The sequence below is a fragment of the Tursiops truncatus genome, chromosome 14 (genome assembly GCF_011762595.2).
Source record: "Tursiops truncatus isolate mTurTru1 chromosome 14, mTurTru1.mat.Y, whole genome shotgun sequence".
Lineage (NCBI taxonomy): Eukaryota > Metazoa > Chordata > Mammalia > Artiodactyla > Delphinidae > Tursiops > Tursiops truncatus.
Window position 1 is genome coordinate 68,133,721 of NC_047047.1, and position 19,238 is coordinate 68,152,958.

The 19,238-nt window shown below is 46.8% G+C and overlaps 1 protein-coding gene across 5 annotated transcripts; it reads right to left on the reverse strand.

Annotated features, from left to right (window-relative positions):
• Nucleotides 1-9,877: 9,877 nt before the first annotated feature.
• Nucleotides 9,878-18,576, reverse strand: CENPA (centromere protein A). Of its 5 annotated transcripts, XR_002177925.3 has the most exons (6): nucleotides 17,310-18,562; nucleotides 12,481-12,590; nucleotides 11,890-11,967; nucleotides 11,451-11,606; nucleotides 11,058-11,109; nucleotides 9,878-10,733 (listed from the first exon to the last, which is right to left on the reverse strand). XR_002177925.3 is itself a non-coding variant. In XM_019943244.3 (5 exons), exons 1-4 carry the CDS (start codon nucleotides 17,401-17,403, stop codon nucleotides 11,472-11,474), a joined length of 417 nt encoding a protein of 138 aa, XP_019798803.1. In that variant the 5' UTR covers nucleotides 17,404-18,576; the 3' UTR covers nucleotides 9,878-10,733; nucleotides 11,426-11,471. The 5 variants fall into 5 exon arrangements, 4 of the variants coding, with proteins under 4 accessions (XP_019798803.1, XP_019798802.1, XP_019798801.1 ...); XM_019943244.3 differs by lacking the exon at nucleotides 11,058-11,109 and having other exon boundaries at nucleotides 11,426-11,606; nucleotides 17,310-18,576; XM_019943243.3 differs by lacking the exon at nucleotides 11,058-11,109 and having other exon boundaries at nucleotides 17,310-18,575.
• Between the last annotated feature and the right edge of the window lie 662 nt (nucleotides 18,577-19,238).

Consider the following 19,238-nt stretch of genomic DNA (forward strand, 5'->3'; position numbering starts at 1 on the left):
AGCCAAGGGGATTTGGAGATATAGAACCCAAATCCGGAGGAGGCTGCAGCCAGAGGGTGGATTTGGGGGCCATCTGGAGAGAAGTCCCAACTGAAGCCTGGGGAGAGTGCAGGAATGCCATGCAGAGGGACAGAGGAAGGACCTTGGGAAACTCATGGCCAGGAGGGCAGAAGGAGGGGAGCTGCTGGGGGGTTGGGTGGGTGATGAGGGCCTGCCCTGCACCAGGTACGTAAAGCAGCCCAGCAGGAGGGATTGTGGAAAAGGAGAGGCACTGGCTTTAGCATCAGGCTGCTCTAAACTTGAACCAGAGGCTGTGAGCCTCTGTTTCCGCGTCTGTAACCTGAGCTAACAGTACCTCCCTCAAGGTCATTTAAGGATGGATGGCACAGCACCTGCAGCAGTAGACCCTCAATGTATGGTGGTTATTATTATTCAGGATATTGAGAACAGTGCCTGGTGAGCAGTTGCAATGGAAGGGGTGAAGGTGAAAGGCCACCTGTGGGCTCAGGAGTATGTGGTAAGAAACAGAAGCAACCACGGTTGATAGTCAGGGGAAACTTGCCAGGGAGAGGAAGGGCCAGAGCTGGGATGGCTAAGAAGAGGGGCAGCAGGGTACGGGGGAAGGTTTTTCCAGCTGCAGGTACATAGCCATATGAAGCTCTGCACGGGAGATAGAGGTGTAGAAGGGTCGAAGAAGGTGAGCCCTGGGACAAAGAGAGAGGGGAAGGGATTGAGAACACAGGAGGAATTTAGGGGAGCCCTGGGAAGGAGAAAATAGCAAACATGACAATGCATGGAGGTACCAATGTGCAGCAGTGCACGATGGGAAAGTCCTCAGTTGGGAAAGGGACTCAGGCTCCCGGGGCTTCCATTTACCCATCTGTAAAATGGGGTCAACCCCACCTGTCTGTTTACTTCCCAGAGTGCCACTGAGGATAGGTGCAAAAGCCTTTTGCTAGAACATACAGAATTATAAAGTCTCAGAGACTGACTGATGTCAAGCGGAGCTCATAGGGGAAATGTGCTTTTCCCCCACTGGCTTCTTGCTCGGAAAAGTTTAGAGGAAATTATTTTCAAGTGCTTTGATCTCCTTGGCAGAAAGACACCAAATAAATTCGAGATGTTATGGTACATTAGTCCCTCTGCTTGGGAACTGAGGGTGACCAATTTTATTCAATAGCTAATGACAACCTTTCAGAATTGCTTACACCACTTAAGCCCCCCACCAAGTCCTAGCGCCTGAGACCGCTGCCCTCTGAGCCCTCGTCATGCAACAGTCCTGAAATAGGGCTCCTGTGAAGGCGATTTGAGGGCCGACAGCCGGTTTATGTGGCCGTACTCCTTGCTGGGTACCAGGCTGTCCAAGCCTGTGAATTTGGCCCGAAGACTGTGTTCAAGCTTCTGCCACATGGCCGCTCGGCCTCCCTGAAGGCGCTGCTGTAGAACCGTGATAACAATAGCAGCTGCTGCCGTTTATGAGGAGGCAGGCGCTGCCAGAGCCCGCGACGGCGCTGACGGGGGATGAGCAGCTTGCCCGGGTTACAGAGCCACGGTCAGAGTCGGGCTTCAGACATGGCGCTGCCCGTGCCAGGCCCAGATTCCTTGCGACTCTGGTTGTTTCACTACCTCGTGTGGAAGGTGAGGTCCCGACAGTCCCCTCAGAGTTGTCAGGAAGGACAGGTGATTCTCAGCCACGCGAAAGCCTCTGGAACAGGAAGGTTCTTTACCAACGTGTTCCATCTCTCTTTTTACGGTTATTTTCTAATTTAAATACCTGCACAGATGTTATGATCTAATCGGGTTTCTTTTCCTTCAGGTTTCTCCCTGGGCCTGTGGCCTGTGGTTCTTGCCCCACTGGAGGTTAGAGGTGAGCCTGGGGCCTGCAGAGCTCTCTTTCCACCGTGAGTTCTACAGTTCTCCTTCTGACTCAACATCCTCTGCCTCGGGGCGCCGGTGGAAAAGGCCAAGTGAGTCTGGGACTCCCTCCCAAGCACATAGGGACGGTCTCTTCTGCTGGGCATGTTCACTTGCACAGACCCGAGCCCTGCTGCCCTGAACAGCCCACGCCTGGTGTCTACCAGGGTGACGTTTCACCTCCTCTCCCCACGCCACCACACCCGCTCTCTGTGATGGGCCCAGTGTCCACTTCCACCGTCACACAGCCTGTCCTCTTGTGGATGCCGCAGTAACAGTGAGAAGGGGTGATAGACAAGGGCTGGTTCGCAGACATACAAAGTACCACGCGGGGGGTGGGGGGGGTGGGGAGGGGCTTAAACAACAGACACTTATTTTCTCATAGTTCTGGAGGCTGGAAGTCCAAGTTCAAGGTGCCAGTGAGGTTGTTTCCTCTGAGGTCTCTCTCCGTGGCTGGTAGATGGCCATCTTCTCTCTGTTTCTCCACACGGTTCCCTCAACACACATCTGTGTCCAAATTTCCTCTTCTTATAAGGAGACCAGTCACACTGGATTGGGACCCACCCTAATGACCTTGCTCTACCCTAATTACTTCTCCAAAGACTCTGTTTCCAAGTACAGGCACATTCTGAGGTACTGGGCGTTAGAACTTCAATAAAGGAATTTGTGGAGGACACAATTCAGCCCATAACAAGGGCCAAGGGGATATTTTAGAGGGGTCTCCAAAGTCAGAATCCTGTACCAGTGAGGGCAGTGGCAGCAGGGAGGGAGGGGGACAGGAAGTGTCCCTCACGTCCTGCCACGTCTGTCGTACCTGGCCCTGGTGGTCACTAGGGCTCCCACCTTTTCTCTCCTGACGGAAAGGTGAGGGCTGGAGAGTTTCCTGGGGCCCCAGAGGAGCTGGACTCTGCTTTTTGTAGGAATGGGTTTGGGGAGAACAGAGATCCTGAGGCCCCTTGGCATCCTGGGGGTGACTCAGCTGACTGCTGTCACAGTCTAATGCTGTGTCTCTTTTCTTTGTCCCTTCTCTCCCCATGGTGGTCTCCCTGGCTGGTCGTCCGTCCCCATCTCTGCAGCAGGACTAAGAACCATCCTCCACCTCATGCCTGCAAAGTCCCCTCGACCTCAGTCAGGGGAGCTTCTTTGCTCAAGAATTCACTCAACCTCTCTGGGTTTCCATTTCCTTGGCTGTGGAAGGGGGAGGCTGGGAGGGACCCCAGGGAGAGAGCCCTGTGGGGCCCCAGGCCTATGCGAGCCCCTGGAAATATTTTTTTTTTTTTTTGCGGTACGTGGGCCTCTCGCTGTTGTGGCCTCTCCCGGTGCGGAGCACAGGCTTCTGACGCGCAGGCTCAGCGGCCATGGCTCACGGGCCCAGCCGCTCCGCGGCATGTGGGATCCTCCTGGACCGGGGCACGAACCCGTGTCCCCTGCATCGGCAGGCGGACTCTCAACCACCGCACCACCAGGGAAGCCCTGGAAATCTTTTGAGTGGTATTGCAGGACTGTCCTATCCTGATCTCTCTAGGCTCCAGGAGAGGACGAGAGGAGACTGGTTACTGCTAATCCCTCGGGCTGAGTGTGCAGACCTGTCATCATAGCTGCTCCACTTCCCCCCAACACAGCTTCAGGGGTGGTGACCTTGGATTTGGTGTGCCATGATCTTGGTCCCAGTGACCATCGGTTAGCACGTACGGCCTTCTAATCGCCACACCTAACTACCAGGCCATCTCCTCGCTGTCGTTCATATATTAATGTGCCTGGTAAGTTTTAGTTGAATTGTTTTTCTATACTCAGTCTACCAAGTTTGTAGTTTACAGAGTACATTTATCTACTCAACTTTTTAAAATTTTGTGAAAAATACTGGTTCAGTTGCAGGGGAGAAAGGAGGACATCAGGCAGGGGGAGAGTTCTGATGGTGGCCAGAGCCTTGTGGTGCCCAGCATGGGAGGGTCAGAGACAAGCTGAAGACACAGCAGTGCAGGAAATGAAGACACCGCCTCTCGGCTGGCCCATGCCTCTTCCTCGAGACTGTAAGCAGCCTGGCTTTAGACATAGATTGTGAACAGATGGGTGCATGTAACAATCCTTAGAGAAGCAGGAAGCCCAGGGTGGTCCTGGGAAGCCAGCCCCCTCCACCCCTACGATGCCCCTGTCCTACCTTCTCCCCCAGGAGACCTGAGAGTGAGCAACAAAGGCCTGGGGGCAAGGGGCTCCCCTAGGGGAGGGGGAGGTGCTCTGAGAGGGCCTTTGTCTGGGCCTGGAACCTTCCCTTTCCTCCTTGATTTGAATGGCAAAACCAAATTTTAATAACCTCCAAGCCAAGGAGCTGGAGTCTCTGATCTAATAGTCATGACAGTCAGTCCAGTGGTGACTTTGGAGCTGTCACTGGACTGTCTTATTGCAGGAAAGCCTGTCATGTTGGGGAGGAGTGAGGTATGACCTATATGGGCCCCAAGAAGGGGAACTGGAAATAGTAGGAGGAAATTACTGATTCTTCTGGAGTCAGAGTATCAGGGTATGGAATAGGCTGCCTAGTGAAGTAATGAGCTCCCCATCAGTAGAGGAGTCCAAGGAGAGAACAGCCGGCTGCTTTGCAGGGAGGTGTGGGGAGGATGTTGTTAGAGAGGAGATTCAGGCATAAGTGTGTGTATACACTGGCTGGTTATTACCGTTATTCCCAAACCTATGAGTCTGATTCCACGAAAGTGCTTGAAAGAAACTAATTTTTTCTCATGTACTAACTACGCTGTCTCTTGCGCCTTGTGGTGGAATCTGGGTCTAATCTGATGTTGGCCGCCTCCTGTTCTTTGCTGCTGTTTCTGTGGAAAAGTTGCAGGTGAGTCATGCTATTATTAACAGCAGAGTTAGGGTTTCAGTTCTCTGGGTGTCTGAGTGTGATCTGATAAAAGGGAGTAGAGTGAGCTTTGACCCTGTGTGCGCACTGGTAAACCAAGGAAATCTAACACTGAAGAGGCTTGGAGAGACACTTGTTAGGCAAAGGGATGGTTTCATATTTTTTGGACAGAATGACAGTTCTCTTTCTCTCCACAACCTTCGCTGGCATCTGGTATCTGGCCTTCTGCCATCTACTCTGAAGACCCTGTTCCGTGCAAGTTGATGGTCAGAGCAGAGAGGGTGTCCACACCGACTCGGTTGGCTGGGGTGGAGTGGGGACCATCCAGAACTTAGCAAACGCCCAGAGAGACGCACCTTGCTAGTTCTCTTCAGCTCACTTAGAGACTCTGAAACGCAAGTCTCCTTTCTCTCCTGGATCAAGCTGCATTTGATACTCTCTGGGTGCCATTTCTTGGAATCCTCTGCAGGCTGGGGATTTGGAACTAACTGTACATTCTCATCAGACAGTTTAGCCAATAATGAAAATAGCTATTATCAACTGGGATTTAAACATAAACATTCACGAATGAGTCTCATTTTTTTTTTTCCCATTGGGAAGATATAATATTACCAAATTTGGAAAAAATGTTATTGAATGTTTAGAGTTACAAAACTAACATTCTTGTTGCAACATATTCCTCTATTCAAGTCCTTTGCTCATTTTTTTTAAAAAACAGATTTATTTATTTATTTTTGGCTGCGTTCGGTCTTCATGGCTGCCCGCGGGCTTTCTCTAGTTGCAGCGAGCGGGGGCTGCTCTTCGTTGCGATGCGCGGGCTTCTCATTGCGGTGGCCTCTCTTGTTGCGGACAACGGGCTCTAGGCGTGCGGGCTTCAATAGTTGTGGTGCATGGGCTCAGTAGTGGTGGCTTGTGGGGTCTAGAGAGCAGGCTCAGTAGTTGTGGTGCACGGGCTTATTTGCTCCGCGGCATGTGGGATCTTCCCGGACCAGGGCTCGAACCAATGTCCCCTGCATTGGCAGGCGGATTCTTAACCACTGCGCCACCAGGGAAGCCCCCTTTGCTCATTTTTGAATCAAGTTTTTGTTGTTATTTTTAGTTCTCTATATATTCTGATATTAATCCCTTAACAGATATGATATGCAAATTTTTCTCATTCTGTGATATTTGTCTCATTATCTCATTATACATTATATGTTATGTATACATTATCATATATCATATATATCTCATTATATATGTCACAAATATTTGTCTCATTCTGCCTTTTCACTCTGTGGATAGTGTCCTCTGATGCACAGAAATTCTTAATTTTCATGAACTCAAACTTGTCTATTTTTTCTTTTATTGCCTGTGCTTTTGGTGTCATATCCAAGAAATCATTGCCAAATCCAATGTTGTGAAGTATTTGCCTTATGTTTTCTTCTAAGAGTTTTATAATTGTCATTCTTACATTTAGGTTTTTGGTCCATTTTGAGTTGATTTTTCTATATGGTATTAGGTAAGGTTCCAACTTCATTCTTTTGCATGGGGATATCTGGTTTTCCCAGAAACATTTGTTGGAAAGACTGTCTTTTCCCCATTGAATGGCCTTGGCACCCTTGTCAAAAATCATTTGACCATATGTGCGAGGGTTTATTTATTTATTAGGCTCCCTATTCTATTCTGTTCTATTCTATTCTATTCTATTCCATTCCATTGGTCTATCTGTCTTTATGCCAGTAGTCATTTGGATCATTCTCCTACTGAAGACAACTAAAAAAAGTTGGACAACTATATTTTTTCTTCCTTAAAAGCGTTAAACTGCTAACAAGATAGTGACTACTTATTAGTAATTACTGATCCAAGATCAAAGAGAGGACAGAAATCTAGAGATGAGTTTAACAGATTAGGCCTAACACTTTCTCATGGGGATGTTTGCCAGTCCTAAAAAAGTAGCTGAGGGATGAGGTATGCTTTTGGTAACATTGTGGGATTAGGGAGACAAAGGTTGAAGTGCAGGCCTGCCAAGGTAAGCATGATAAGCTGACCTTGGAGGGCAGGTTGTACCTTAGGAATAAAGTGAATGAGAAACAATTCCAACCTGACACTGTACCTTGGCTTTGAAACATCTGGGTGGCTCAGAAAATCTCAAGCTCTAAAACTGAATTAAGGTGGTTCTGAATGTTTAGTGCCTCCAAGTACATGGCAGAGAAAATGCCAGTCCTCTCTAGAGGAAGGTACCATTCTAGGCCTCAAATTATTTCCTCATATAGATGTGTCGGGCATACTATCAAATGTAATCAACACCAAAGAGAAAAAAACATGAGTGAGAATCAACAGAAACCACAAATAGAAACAGAGCCAGAGGGAGTCTAAATACGAAAGTTATCACACACAGTCTGTAAAGCAACTATGCTTACTTACTACGTTAAAGGATATAAAAGCCAAGCTTGACATCTTAAGCAGGGAACTAGAAACTATAAAAAGTGACAGGACAGGGCTTCCCTGGTGGCGCAGTGGTTGGGAGTCCGCCTGCCGATGCAGGAGACGCGGGTTCGTGCCCCGGTCTGGGAGGATCCCACATGCCGCGGAGCGGCTGGGCCCGTGAGCCATGGCCGCTGAGCCTGCGCGTCGGAGCTTGTGCTCCGCAACGGGAGAGGCCACAACAGTGAGAGGCCTGCGTACCGGAAAAAAAAAAAAAAAAAAAGTGACAGGACAATTTTGAAAAGAATCAAAAATTCTAGAACTAAAAATACAATAACTGAAATTAAGAAAATGATCTGGTTTAAAACTAGATTAGACATAGCTGAAAGAAAATCAATTAATTACAGGGTAGAACAGAAGAAAGAAGATACGCAGCACCGATAGAAAAAAGATGGAAAATAGAAGAGGGGAAGAAACATTAAGGATACAGTGAGAAGAAGGCCCAGCAAACAGATAACTGGCGTCCCAGAACGAGGGGAGAGAGAATGCAAAGGGGCAGTGTCTGAGGAGAGAATTTTCCAAAATTGATAAAAAGACATCAATCCATATCCAAGAAGCCCTATGAATGCCAAGCAAGACAAATACAAAGAAATGCACACTTAGACACATCAGAATGACATTGCAGAACACCAAAAACAAAGAAAAATCTTCTAAGAAGAGAAAGTCAGAGATAACATTGGCTTCCAAGGAGCATCCGTCGGACTGAGAGCTGACTTCTCAACAGCAAGAACAGAACCCAGAAAATAGCGGAACAGCTTTCTCATGTAAAGAGAGAAAATAACTGCCAATCTACAATGCTATAGACGATAGGAAGCTCAACATAAATTCATAAGGATGGGGAAGACAGGACAGGAAAAAACAGTAACAAAAATCCTGAAACTTAGAAAGCAGATGGATGAGTAGAAACTGACTTCACAGACCCAGGAGAGTGGAATCCTAAACTAGCAGTGGGGGAAGTTAAGAACCATCACAAGCTACAAGGCAAAATCCTCATAAGGCTCAGGAACAAAAGAGCATCAGTTACTTCCGCAACTGGGTGTGAGTGAGGGTTGGCTAAAATAGAGGATTGGTTAGATGCTGCTTAGGAAACAAGTCCCTAAATGTTCCTCTCCTACCACTCAATCACTGGTGACTCTCTTTCCCCCATCCCGGCAGAAGCTTGGAGGCTGATCCTCAAGAGAAGAGAAAATCGAGTCTCTGGACTTCAGGAGGCCACAGCCAGGGAGATTAAGGAAGCTTATGCACGGTGAACTTTGCATATGGATATCCTCAGCACTCTGCCACTCAGCTCCTAGAACCAGCTGGGCCTTTGCTGTCCAAGTGGTAAGGGTTGGATGACCCTCCCCTGGGGATCTGGCTGGCCTAAGAGAGCAGGGTGTCCCCAACAAAAGACCCACCTGACCATTCTACAGTAAAGCTCCAAGTCAACAAGCCCCACCAACATGCTCAGAACTACCTATTAGCTTTTCTGTCTCCCACTTTTAAACGTAAAGATTGTTAAACATTAAAGGAAAACCTTATAAGTGAAAGGGAAACTAGAACTAACAGGAAAAACAAAAACAACTTAGAGGAAACAGGATGATGCAGCAGAAAGAAAACAAAAACCAGTAGCAAAATTATGATAAATATCCTTAAAATGGTATTGCATCCATGAAACAAGATTGGGATTGGGTGCTGAGAGCACACGTCCTGCAGAGCGTGTCTATTGGCCCTCAAAGCTCCATTCTCACCCTTTCAAGGTCTCGTCCCTAACACAAGGGGCTTAGAAGGCAACAGTTGGGTCCTCAGACTCCCTTGCAGCTGCTCTGGCTAGGTTCTGCCAATGGAAAATGCTGGTGGGGCCTGGCAGGTGGGAGTTGAGACATTTCTCTGTTGTTCTGGTAGTGCCTTTGGCAGCAGAAGCAGCAGCGGATGACAGGTGTCCTCGGTGTCAGTGGTGGCTGCAGCAGCATTGGCTGGAGCGGGGGCTCCTTATTCCTGCTCAGTAGCATTGGTGTGGTTCTAACGCAGTAGTGGCGGGGGCCATGCTTCCAGCCGAGCAGCAGTGAGTGTGGGCTTTGAGCATTGGAAGCTTCCTGATCCTGGGGTAGCGTCCTCTCTTCCCTTTAGCTCTTCCGGCCCTCTTGACATCATGTAACCAATCCCTTCCATTAAATTCCGCTTGGCTTGAAATATCTAGATTGGTTTTTTTTTTTTTTTGAGTAAATACTGATTGGGATGCTATAAAAAAGAAACATTCAAAAAATAAGAGAGTTCTTGGATATTAAAAAATGTGAAAGCAGAAATAAAAACTTAATGGAAAGGTTAGAACATAATGTTGGTGAAATCACCCAGAAAGTAGAGAAAAACAAAAACAAAACTCCAACAACATCAGCAGTGTAAGTGCTCAAAGTTTACAGTAAGTTGTAATGATATCATATAACATTATCATGGTGTAAGTTACTTATTCTCACGTTACTGTATAAATACTCTGTGGTGCTGAGCACACATCCTGCCTGGCATCTGCATGTGACATGTGACCATGTGTTACAGTGGGGTCCTGGTTAGTACAATTTTAAGAGAGCAGAGAAGTGTCAATTTAAAGAAAACTAGAGGAAGAGTATAATCTTCTGATTAATAACATACTGACAAGAATTTTAAATATAGTCATAGATAGGTAAGCTTTATTCCAATGTCTACATAAAAATGAGTTGATGTCGAACAGGAAACGGTTTTTCCAAAGGGTTAAAATCACACAACAGAACTTGGTCCTTTTCCCTTTAGTTTGTCTCTCAGTTCAGTTGGCTGACTCGTCATTATTCGTGTCCGCCCTCACTAATCATTTTCACCACACACAATATCTAAAAGTCTTCGGGTGGCCTTCCCATTTCTCTGGAGATCTCTTAAGCTGCTTTCAGTTACAAGAGATGGGCAAGGCTTTTATCTGCTCACGCCCTACTCCACTGGAGACAAAAACACATCCCTGAATTCTCTTGTTTAAATTGTGGCTGTTGGCCAAGTGTCCAAATGAAGAACTTAACGCTAACACACAAAGGACACAGTATAATCTCTGTACGGTAGTGACTTCGCTTCAACTTTTTCTCATTAAAGAATTATTTTTATTATCTCTCCACAAGGGAGTTATAAAAAATACCTGTAAAAACATTGAAAAGGCTCTTAAAAGTCCTGGAATGAAAAAGTCTGCAGTATAAATTATGATACATCATCTATGACTTGCAGATAAGAATAAAATAAATTCTACAAGCTAGAATTTCTGAATGATTTTGATAGGAATTTACCGGAAGGAGCCAGGAGCCACCAAACCTTAACGATTTCCTGTTTTCATCCCAATTGAGTTTTTGAAAAGCTATATAATCTGTTGACAGGCACAGTCCACACAGGAACTTGCTGCTGCCACTGATGATGAAATCAATCTGAAGGACAGAGATTTGTATGCTGGATGCGTCAGGCTCTTCCATGCAGCTGGCTGAAGTGGTCTTCTCTTATTTTTTCCCTTATGCTTTAAATAAAAGTAAATATACATATGGTAAAAAATTTAAATGGTACAGAAAGATCTAAAATAATCAGTAAATATCCTTTTCTCTCACAACCTAGAAAATCTGATGTCTTCCAAATCATCAGGTGTGTGAATAATTTGCAAAGTGAAGTCAAACTTGGAGTCTCTTCATCTGAAAATTATTGTCAGGACTTTTGGAATGTGTTGATTCTGTCATGTATTACCTCTGTTACAGAGGAAAGCCATGCAGTCTTCTCCTTCTTAAAAAAACCTAGTTACAAAAGCAACACACACACTCTGCTCAGAGACAGCAAGTCCAGGCAGCACCTTGTACTCCGTGATCTGGTCCTAGTTACGGGCAGAGTCCCTGGTATCATCCCTGAAATACAGGAATCACAATTACTAACAAGGCATTTTCAAAAATAAGAACTCTGTTTTAATCAAAATGAGGTCATCTGGTCCTTGCAGAATGGAGAGGATTCACTCGGTCAGAGGTTCAGGCTGTCTGGTCATTACTTAAAGGGCATGAGCCGCAGAATCCCAAGCATTCAAGTCAAAACTAAGTCAAACCTTCCCTAGAGAACAAGGGGAAGGCGAGGCAGCAAAGGACTTAAGGATGGAGAAGCAACATTCCTTCACAGAAACTCCCACCACAGTGATGAGAAGCTAGGTGTTTTCCTCCAAAGTGCACTCACTCTCTGGTGAGCAGGAAAAGCTTACAGAGGCACGGGCGGCAGGAGCTCAGCCGAGCCCTTCCTGAATGCCTCGGATCCTCCTGGCCAGCTGCACATCCTTCGGGAAGAGAGTGACACGGCCGGCATGTAAGGAGAGGAGATAGGCATCCTCGAAGAGATGAACTAGAAACGCTTCTGCTGCCTGCGGACAGAAAGAAAAGCAGAAAGACTGACACAGACGAGGGGCCATGGGCTGCTTTCTGCTGAGAGAACTGCTAACCTCAGTCTCTAAGGGCTCAAAGGACTGCGGGGAAGGATTATTCACAGAATGAGACTGAACTTTGCCTGGGAATTCCACTACCATCAAATGAGAACCTAGCCTCCAAACCCTGGGTGTTCCTTGTTCTTTTCAAGGAGGTGAGATGTAGCCTTGCCTTTCTCCCATACTCACCCCTCACCCAACTGGACCGTGGCCCCCATCTTACCTCTTGTAGGGCCAACAGGGCCTGGGCTTGCCAATTGAAGTCCACACCACGAGTGAATACAGCACATATTTCTCTTGCCTGCGAAGGAGTGGGGATGGGGAGCAAGGGAGAAGGGGAGTGGGGAGGAGTAGAGAGTAAAAGGAGGTTCAAGAGAAGACAGACTCTCTCCGTGAGTCTCCATGAATCTTCATTTCCGTTATTCCTTCCTGGCCCTTAATCATAGAACCTAACTATTAGCTGGTGTCAACTCCAGGGAGCTTAGAGATTGGCCCGTCTCTCTTCATTGGTGGTGGGGAGAGGAGGAGACAATCTCTCAGGGCAAGACAAGGGATGAAAGGGTGGTTGGATGACAGAGTTCCTTGTACGTAATCAAAGAACACAGTTCGAAGGTGGTAGGGGTTAGAAATTAATTCCATAAAGAATTAGAAGGTGCCCTTTGTGGGCTCACGTTTTCAGAAGATGAAGAGTCCCCGACCAGGCTAGGGAAGAGGTCCCTTGCCATTTGGGCAAGAGGCGATAGGGGCCCAATACCTGGGAAATTTAAAGAAAGGAGGCGGCATGGGGGTTGGCGGGAAGCTCCCTGGAGCTCACCAGGCGGCAGAAGGGGGTCTTCCTTAACAACAGGTTTGTGCTCTTCTGAAGAGTTCGGATCTCCTTCAGAACCCGGTATCTCCGGCGAGCAACTGGACGGGAGGGAGCGCCTGAGCAAAAGAGTTGGGTCATGGAGCAAAATGCAGTGGAAAACGGGTGGTGCATTGCAACCTGGCTGTCAAACTACCAAATCGTAGACTGTATATAACAGGCTTCCCAAAAGCAGGGCTTTTTGTCTATTGTAGTCATTGCGGTTATCTTCAGCAACTGGAGAACAGTGGTTGGTGCTAAATAAATTTCTGTTAAATGAATGAACAAGTGATCCTTTGAGGGTCCTATTGACCCTCAGTGATGATCCTCTGAGGGTCTTATTTTAAATGCCGACTCTTCCAGGCAGCCTTTCCTGACTCCCAATCCCTTCCAAACCGATGGGTCACTTCCCTCCTCTGGCCCACAGTACTCTGTGCATCTCCTCTGTCTTTCCCACCTGGATTGGAAACCCAGTTTCCAATTTTGTTTTTAGGGTTTTTTTGGCCCTGCCGCGCAGCACGTGGGATCTTAGTTCCCCAGCCAGGGATCGAACAGGCGCCCCCTGCATTGGAAGCACGGAGTTTTAACCACTGGACCACCAGGGAAGTCCAATTTTTAGGTATTTTTTAAGAGCTGGAAGGAATCTGAGAGATTATCTAGTACAATTCCCTTGTCTCTGTTATCCTGAGGCCCAGAGAGGTTAAGACAGAGGTTAACCTGTTATCCTGAGGCCCAGAGAGGTTAAGACAGAGGTTAAGACACGTTAGCGGCCAAGGTGGGAGCTCAGAAGTGGCATAACTCAGTGCCAGTGTCGGGCCTTTGGGCTATGAAGTCAGAGCCTTTGGCTCAAAGCCTAGTTTCAACAACAACAAAAAAAGACAAAAAAATCTTAAAATCATTCCTAAAAGTAGAAATCAAAAAAGTCAAACTCTGATCAGAAATTAAAAACACAAGAATATAAAAAATAAAAATTCTTCTAACTCTCTTGTTAAAGAGGACAATTCACTGAAATTAGACTGTTTAGAAATGAATAAAAATAAAAAGTCTACACCTTAAAACTTAAGCGATATAACCAAATAGTCCTAAAGGAAAATGAACAGCCTCAAGATCTATCTACGAGAAAACAAGAACATTAAAAGATAATTCCGCTAAGTGTTCAACTCACGTATTAGGAAGAGAATTATTAAAGTAAATCAAAAGAAGGTAGAGTAAAAGAAATATTAAAGGTAATAAACTAACTTAATGAAAAAGAGTGTAAAACAAAAACAGTGCAGCTGGCTCCATAAATTAAACCAAGGACCAGTAAAAACAAATGAACCTCTGAGAAGTTGAACAAATAAAAAAAAGAAAAAAAACCCCCACGAAAACTAACATTTTGAAGAAATGTTATTCACGGTCTAGCCAAGAAGAGAGAATCCACACCAAGTAGTTGCATAGAAGGGATTTAATATGGTGAACTATTTGCCAAGTGTTAGACAAGCTGCTGAGAGCAAATGGGGACAGAGGGGCAATGCAGAGATGTGCTGGCAGTGGAGACTTTATCCCAGGGGCCAAAGAAACAGGGGACTTTTTAGAAAGAGGGAGGCCCTACACCCAGGAGATGAGCTACTGGCACCTGCCTCCCTCCTCACCACCAGTCCCCAATCCAGTCGCCGGAAGCAGCCTTTAATAATCAGACATGGCAGTCACACAATGGAAAGATGAACACAACTAAAGATCACCAAGCAATGTAAAAAGGCCAACACCATGAAAGGAAAGGACCAAACTCAGCAAACAAAATAACCAATACCAGAGGGACTTGAGTTATTACAGAAAAGAGAGAAAGAAAAATACACATAATAACCTCCGAGGGGTAAGGGAAGATGTGAAGTCTATGACTCAGGAACAAGTGCTTGTGAAAATTAACCAATTAGAGGGATCATGGGAAAGAACTGGGATTAAACATTCAATAGTTGGGTCTTAAAATCCGACATAAGGAGTCGGGATTTAATCCTAAGGTAATAGGAAGCCACGGAAGAGCTTTAAGCAGGACGGAGAGATGATCCACTTACATTTAAAGATCATTCCAGTTGCTGTGTAAGGAAAGAACCGAAAAGGGACAAGAGTGGAAGGGAAGTCGTAGCCAGGTCAGGGTGCTGGGGGCTTGGACTAGGCTGGTGGGAGTGGAGAAGGCAACGAGTGGCATGATTAGGATGCGACGTGGAGGTGGAAGTGCCTGAGCTTACATTTGGATTGGATGGACATGGGGGCAAGATGAAAAATCTCTCCCGGGTTTCTGGCTTAAACAATCCTGTGAGTGGCTATGCCATTTCCTGAAATGGGGGAAACCGGGGATGAAGCGGCAGGAGGGGAGTAACCAAAAGTGTGCTTTTAGATGTGTTTAGTGTGACATACCCCAGAGTCTTCGAGTAGAAAGGCCGTTGGATGTAGGTGTGCGGGGTCAGAGGAGAGATGTGGGCTGGAGCTATAAATGTGAGAGCTGTCAGTGTATGAATGGTACGGGAGCCACGGGGAGGGATGAGCCCACCTGGGGAAGGGAAAGAAAGGAAAAGTAGACCATGGAAGTCCATCAACATGCTGAAGAGAGGTGGCACAGGCAGTAAAAACCACTGAGCAGAAACTGCAGAGCGTGTGTATCACGGAGCCAGGGGATGGAGTGTTTTGAAGAAGAAATGACCCACTGTGTCGAATGCTTCTGAGAGGATAAGAGAAGGACACAGGCATGTCTAATAAAGTTGGCAACATGAAAGTAGCTGGTGACCTTCACAACAGCAGTTCAAGGGTACTGGAAGTAAGGGTAGTGGTTGTGGGGAGTCAGATTGGAATGGGTTGAAGGGTGTCTGGGAAGAGGGGAAACAGACACGTGGGTAGACTTAAGTCTGGCTGTTTTAAAAAGGGTAGCTGTGGGGCTTCCCTGGTGGTGCAGTGGTTGGGAGTCCGCCTGCCAATGCAGGGGACAGGGGTTCGGGCCCTGGTCTGGGAGGTTCCTACACGCCGTGGAGCAACGGAGCCCGTGCGCCACAACTACTGAGCCTGCGCTCTAGAGTCCGCGAACCACAACTACCGAGGCCCGCGTGCCCGGAGCCCAAGCTCCGCAGCAGGAGAGGCCGCTGTGATGAGAAGCCCGCGCACCGCAACGAGGAGTAGCCCCCGCTCTCCGCGACTAGAGAGAGCACGCATGCAGCGGGGAAGACCCAGCACAGCCAAAAATAAGTAAATAAATAAAATAAATAAATTAAAAAATAATAATAAAATAAAAAGGGTAGCTGTGAAGGGCAGAAGTGAGAAACAGGGAGTATGAGGGAGCCGGGGATGTGGGGTGCCCTTTTCTTTAGAACAGAAATAGCAGAGCACATTTGCCAAATGCCAATGTAAGGAGTATGAATTTACTTCCAAGTGCAGGTGGTAAGGATAACAGAAAGCCCCTGGGACGGTGACAGAAGAATATGACCAAGAGCTCATGTAGGAGGAGGAGTGGCTTTTGATGGAAAGGGGTCACCTAGGTTCTCTGCTGTGAGAAGATAAAGGGGAATCCAGTCTGGAGCCTTCTATTTCCTCAATGAAGCATGAGGCAAGGTCATCCTGAGCTGAGAGTGAATCAGGGGACTGGAGTTGTAAGGATGCTTCTACATCCGGAAGCAATAGTGAACATCATACGTAACAATATTCCTGTTAAAATTACAAATGAGACAAAGATGACCAAAACATTGCTCTTATTTCAACGCTAGTCTCAGGGCCTCACTAACAATAAAATAAGAAATAAAATGTATAAAAATGAAAAGAAGACTCAGAAGTCATTATTTGCAAACAGTATAATGGTCCACTTAAAAATTTCAATTAAAGCAGCTGAAAGGCTATTAGGATTAACAAGAGAATTCAGCAAGTTAGCTAGATGCAAAGGTTATTTATGTTAAGGAAAGAAAAATAAAAAACAACCCATTCACAACAGCAACATCTATAAATAGCCAATAATACTTTCTTCACCCTGCTCTTAGCTATGGAGCAGAAGACAAGTAAAGCAGCTGCTGCCACAGTTCTTGTTTGTGGGTATCCCATCCACCAGACCACAGCACAGAAACTAAGGACCACAGACCAGCCTTCTTTCCGGGCATGCTACCTCTGGAAGGGAACAAGGTGAGAGCACCGGCTAAGTTAGGGCACTTTGGTTAAGGACCAATACAGCCACTCACTGAAGGAAAAAAACAAAACAAAACAAAAAAACCCCCCAAAACCTGGAAAGGTACCTTCTAAAATTAGAACTGTTGTTTGAAATTGTCACAAAAAGCAGCCAATACTTTTGCATTTGAAAAAAGCACAAACACCGATTTTTTAAAATCCCGTGTCTGCGGGAACAAGCTGGGTGATCTTGTGCAAATTATCAGGTCTGTCTGCGCTTCAGTTGTCCCATCTGTAAAATGGGCACAATATAAAATTGAGTTAATTCATATAAAGAGTTTAACATAATGCCTAGTTAGTGGTAAGCACTCAATAAACGTTAGTAGAATTAAGAATACTGTCTGGGCCAGTCCTTTCTCCTCCTCAGAACTGCCTTCCCCAGTCCCTCCCCGGTCGTGGACCTTGGGCCGTCCCGGAACGGATACTGGACGGCAGAACCGCTTTGCCCCCCTGCAGAGGAAGGCCAGCGGACCAGGGGTCGGGAGACTGGGCTGGACCCCAGGCTCGGCAAGCGAGCATAGATTTTTTCGTCTGTGAAATGGGCACGCGGACCCGGCCGTACCCACCTCACAGACAGGCTGCAGGGAGGCCGGCTCGGAGGGAAAGGGATCACGGCGGGTTACCTAAGGGTGGGCCCGGCCGCGGGGGGGCGGGAGCCGGGCTCGGGGGGCGCCTCCTTGGGGCTTCGGGCTTGCGGATCCGGCGGCGCGGGCCCATGGTTGGCGCTCAGGGTTGCGGACCGCGGCTCCTTCTCGGCCTTCCGGGTCCGGAGGCAGAGGCTGGGGTTCAGGGGAGGGCCAGCAGCGCCCCGGCCGCGTGCCCCGGCTGGGTGGCGTTCAAATTGTCCGCTCCGCCGCGGATTCACTGCCGGCGTTTTTTAAAAACCGAATCCAGCGACTCCCAGTGGCTGCCTCTGGAACGCTCCTGGCGCAGAGCGATTGCGGGGAGGACCAATGAGAGCACAGGATGAGAGGCTAACGGCGGCGGTGATAGGAGAAGACAGCGGGGACAAGGCGGATCGATGGTAGGAATCAGCCAATGGGGCCTTGGAAAAGTGAAATGAGGCGGGAACTGCTCCATTCCTCCGCTCCCTGGGGCAGGACCGCATCTTTGATGCATCAGACCCAGGTCCTCCGGTGCTCTCTGGTCGACAAATGAAAGCTCGATTATGAAGATGTAGCTGGTGCGTGTGTAGAACGCGTTTCTCTAGACGAATCACCTTGCGCAAACATTTTATGTTTTGCTCTATCAATCTTGAGGTGGGTTTTAAAGATGAGGAGACGGGCCCACGGAGAATGTGACCGTCCCATGTCTCGCCTGAGACCAGGAGCAGCCCATGAATATGACTCAGAAGTCAGCTTCACTGCGTGAACCTTATTGATGATTAGGGTCCTGGGACAGCCAGGATGGGGCCTCTCACCATGAGGTCAAGCAGGGCAGGCCTCAGCTCTATTTTTGGATCATGCTCTCCAGCATTTTCGTAACAGGGAAATGACCCCTTCCCTTCCTGTTGGGGATAATATGTATTGAGGTCAAATGTAGAACTAGGTAGTTAGAATAAAGGGGATTTTATATTCTACACTTTTGTTTTTTTACATTATCTAGATGTTCTACAGTTAACATGCACTGTAATCAGGAAATATGTTACAAAATCAGTGATTTTATGGAACCCTTGTTCACTGCTGGTGGGAACGCAAAATGGTGCGACTACAGTGGAAAACAGTATGGCAATTGGTCAAAAAATTAAACACAGAATTACCATATGATCCAGCAAGTCCACTTCTGGGTGTATATTCAATTAAAAGCAGGGGCTTGAACAGGTATTTGTACACTAAGGCTCATAGCAGTGTTATTCACAATAGTCAAAAATGTCCAAGTGAATGAATAGATAAATAAAATGTGGTATATACATACAATGGAATATTATTCAGCCTTATGAAGAAAGTAAATTTTGATACATATTACAACATGGATGAGTCTTGAAGGTATTATGTTAAGCAAAATAAATGAAATACAAAAGGACCAATATTGTATGATTCCACTTACATGAGGTACCTAGAGTAGTCAAATTCATAGAGACAGAAAGGTAGGATGGTGGTTGCTAGGGGCTGGGGGAAGGGAGGAAAGGGGAATTATTGTTTAATGGGTACAGAGTTTCAGTTTGGGAAGATGAAAAAGTTCTGGAGATGGGTGATTGCACAACAAATGTGAATGTTCTTAATGCCACTGAATCGTACACTTAATAATGGTCAATACAGTGAGTGTTATGTTGTGTACATTTCACCACAATAAGAAAGAAAGAGAAAGAGAGAAAGAAAGAAAGGGAGAAAGAAAGAGTCGGGGAGGGGGGAAGGGAAAGGGGGGAAGGAAGGGAAAGGGGGGGAAGGAAGGGAAAGGAATGTTTGGTTGAACCCATTGAGATGCAGTCAAATCACAGAAGGATAGTTGTTTTTCAGTGACACAGAGGCAAGAAGTCCTACTACACCAGTCCTCAGGACCCATTAATCAGACATAGCAAATCTTCACTCATTAATTCTGCTTTAGACCTAGAG

Bases quoted from the DNA above. Each gene is read 5' to 3' on its own strand.
- CENPA (XM_019943244.3), bottom strand. From the start codon at position 17,403: ATGGGCCCGCGCCGCCGGATCCGCAAGCCCGAAGCCCCAAGGAGGCGC. The intron at 12,591-17,309 runs GTAACCCGCCGT...TCTTTTGCTCAG, and splicing joins GCGGCCGGGCCCACCCTTAG to GCGCTCCCTCCCGTCCAGTT. The intron at 11,607-11,889 runs GTAAGATGGGGG...TTCTGTCCGCAG, and splicing joins CCCTGTTGGCCCTACAAGAG to GCAGCAGAAGCGTTTCTAGT.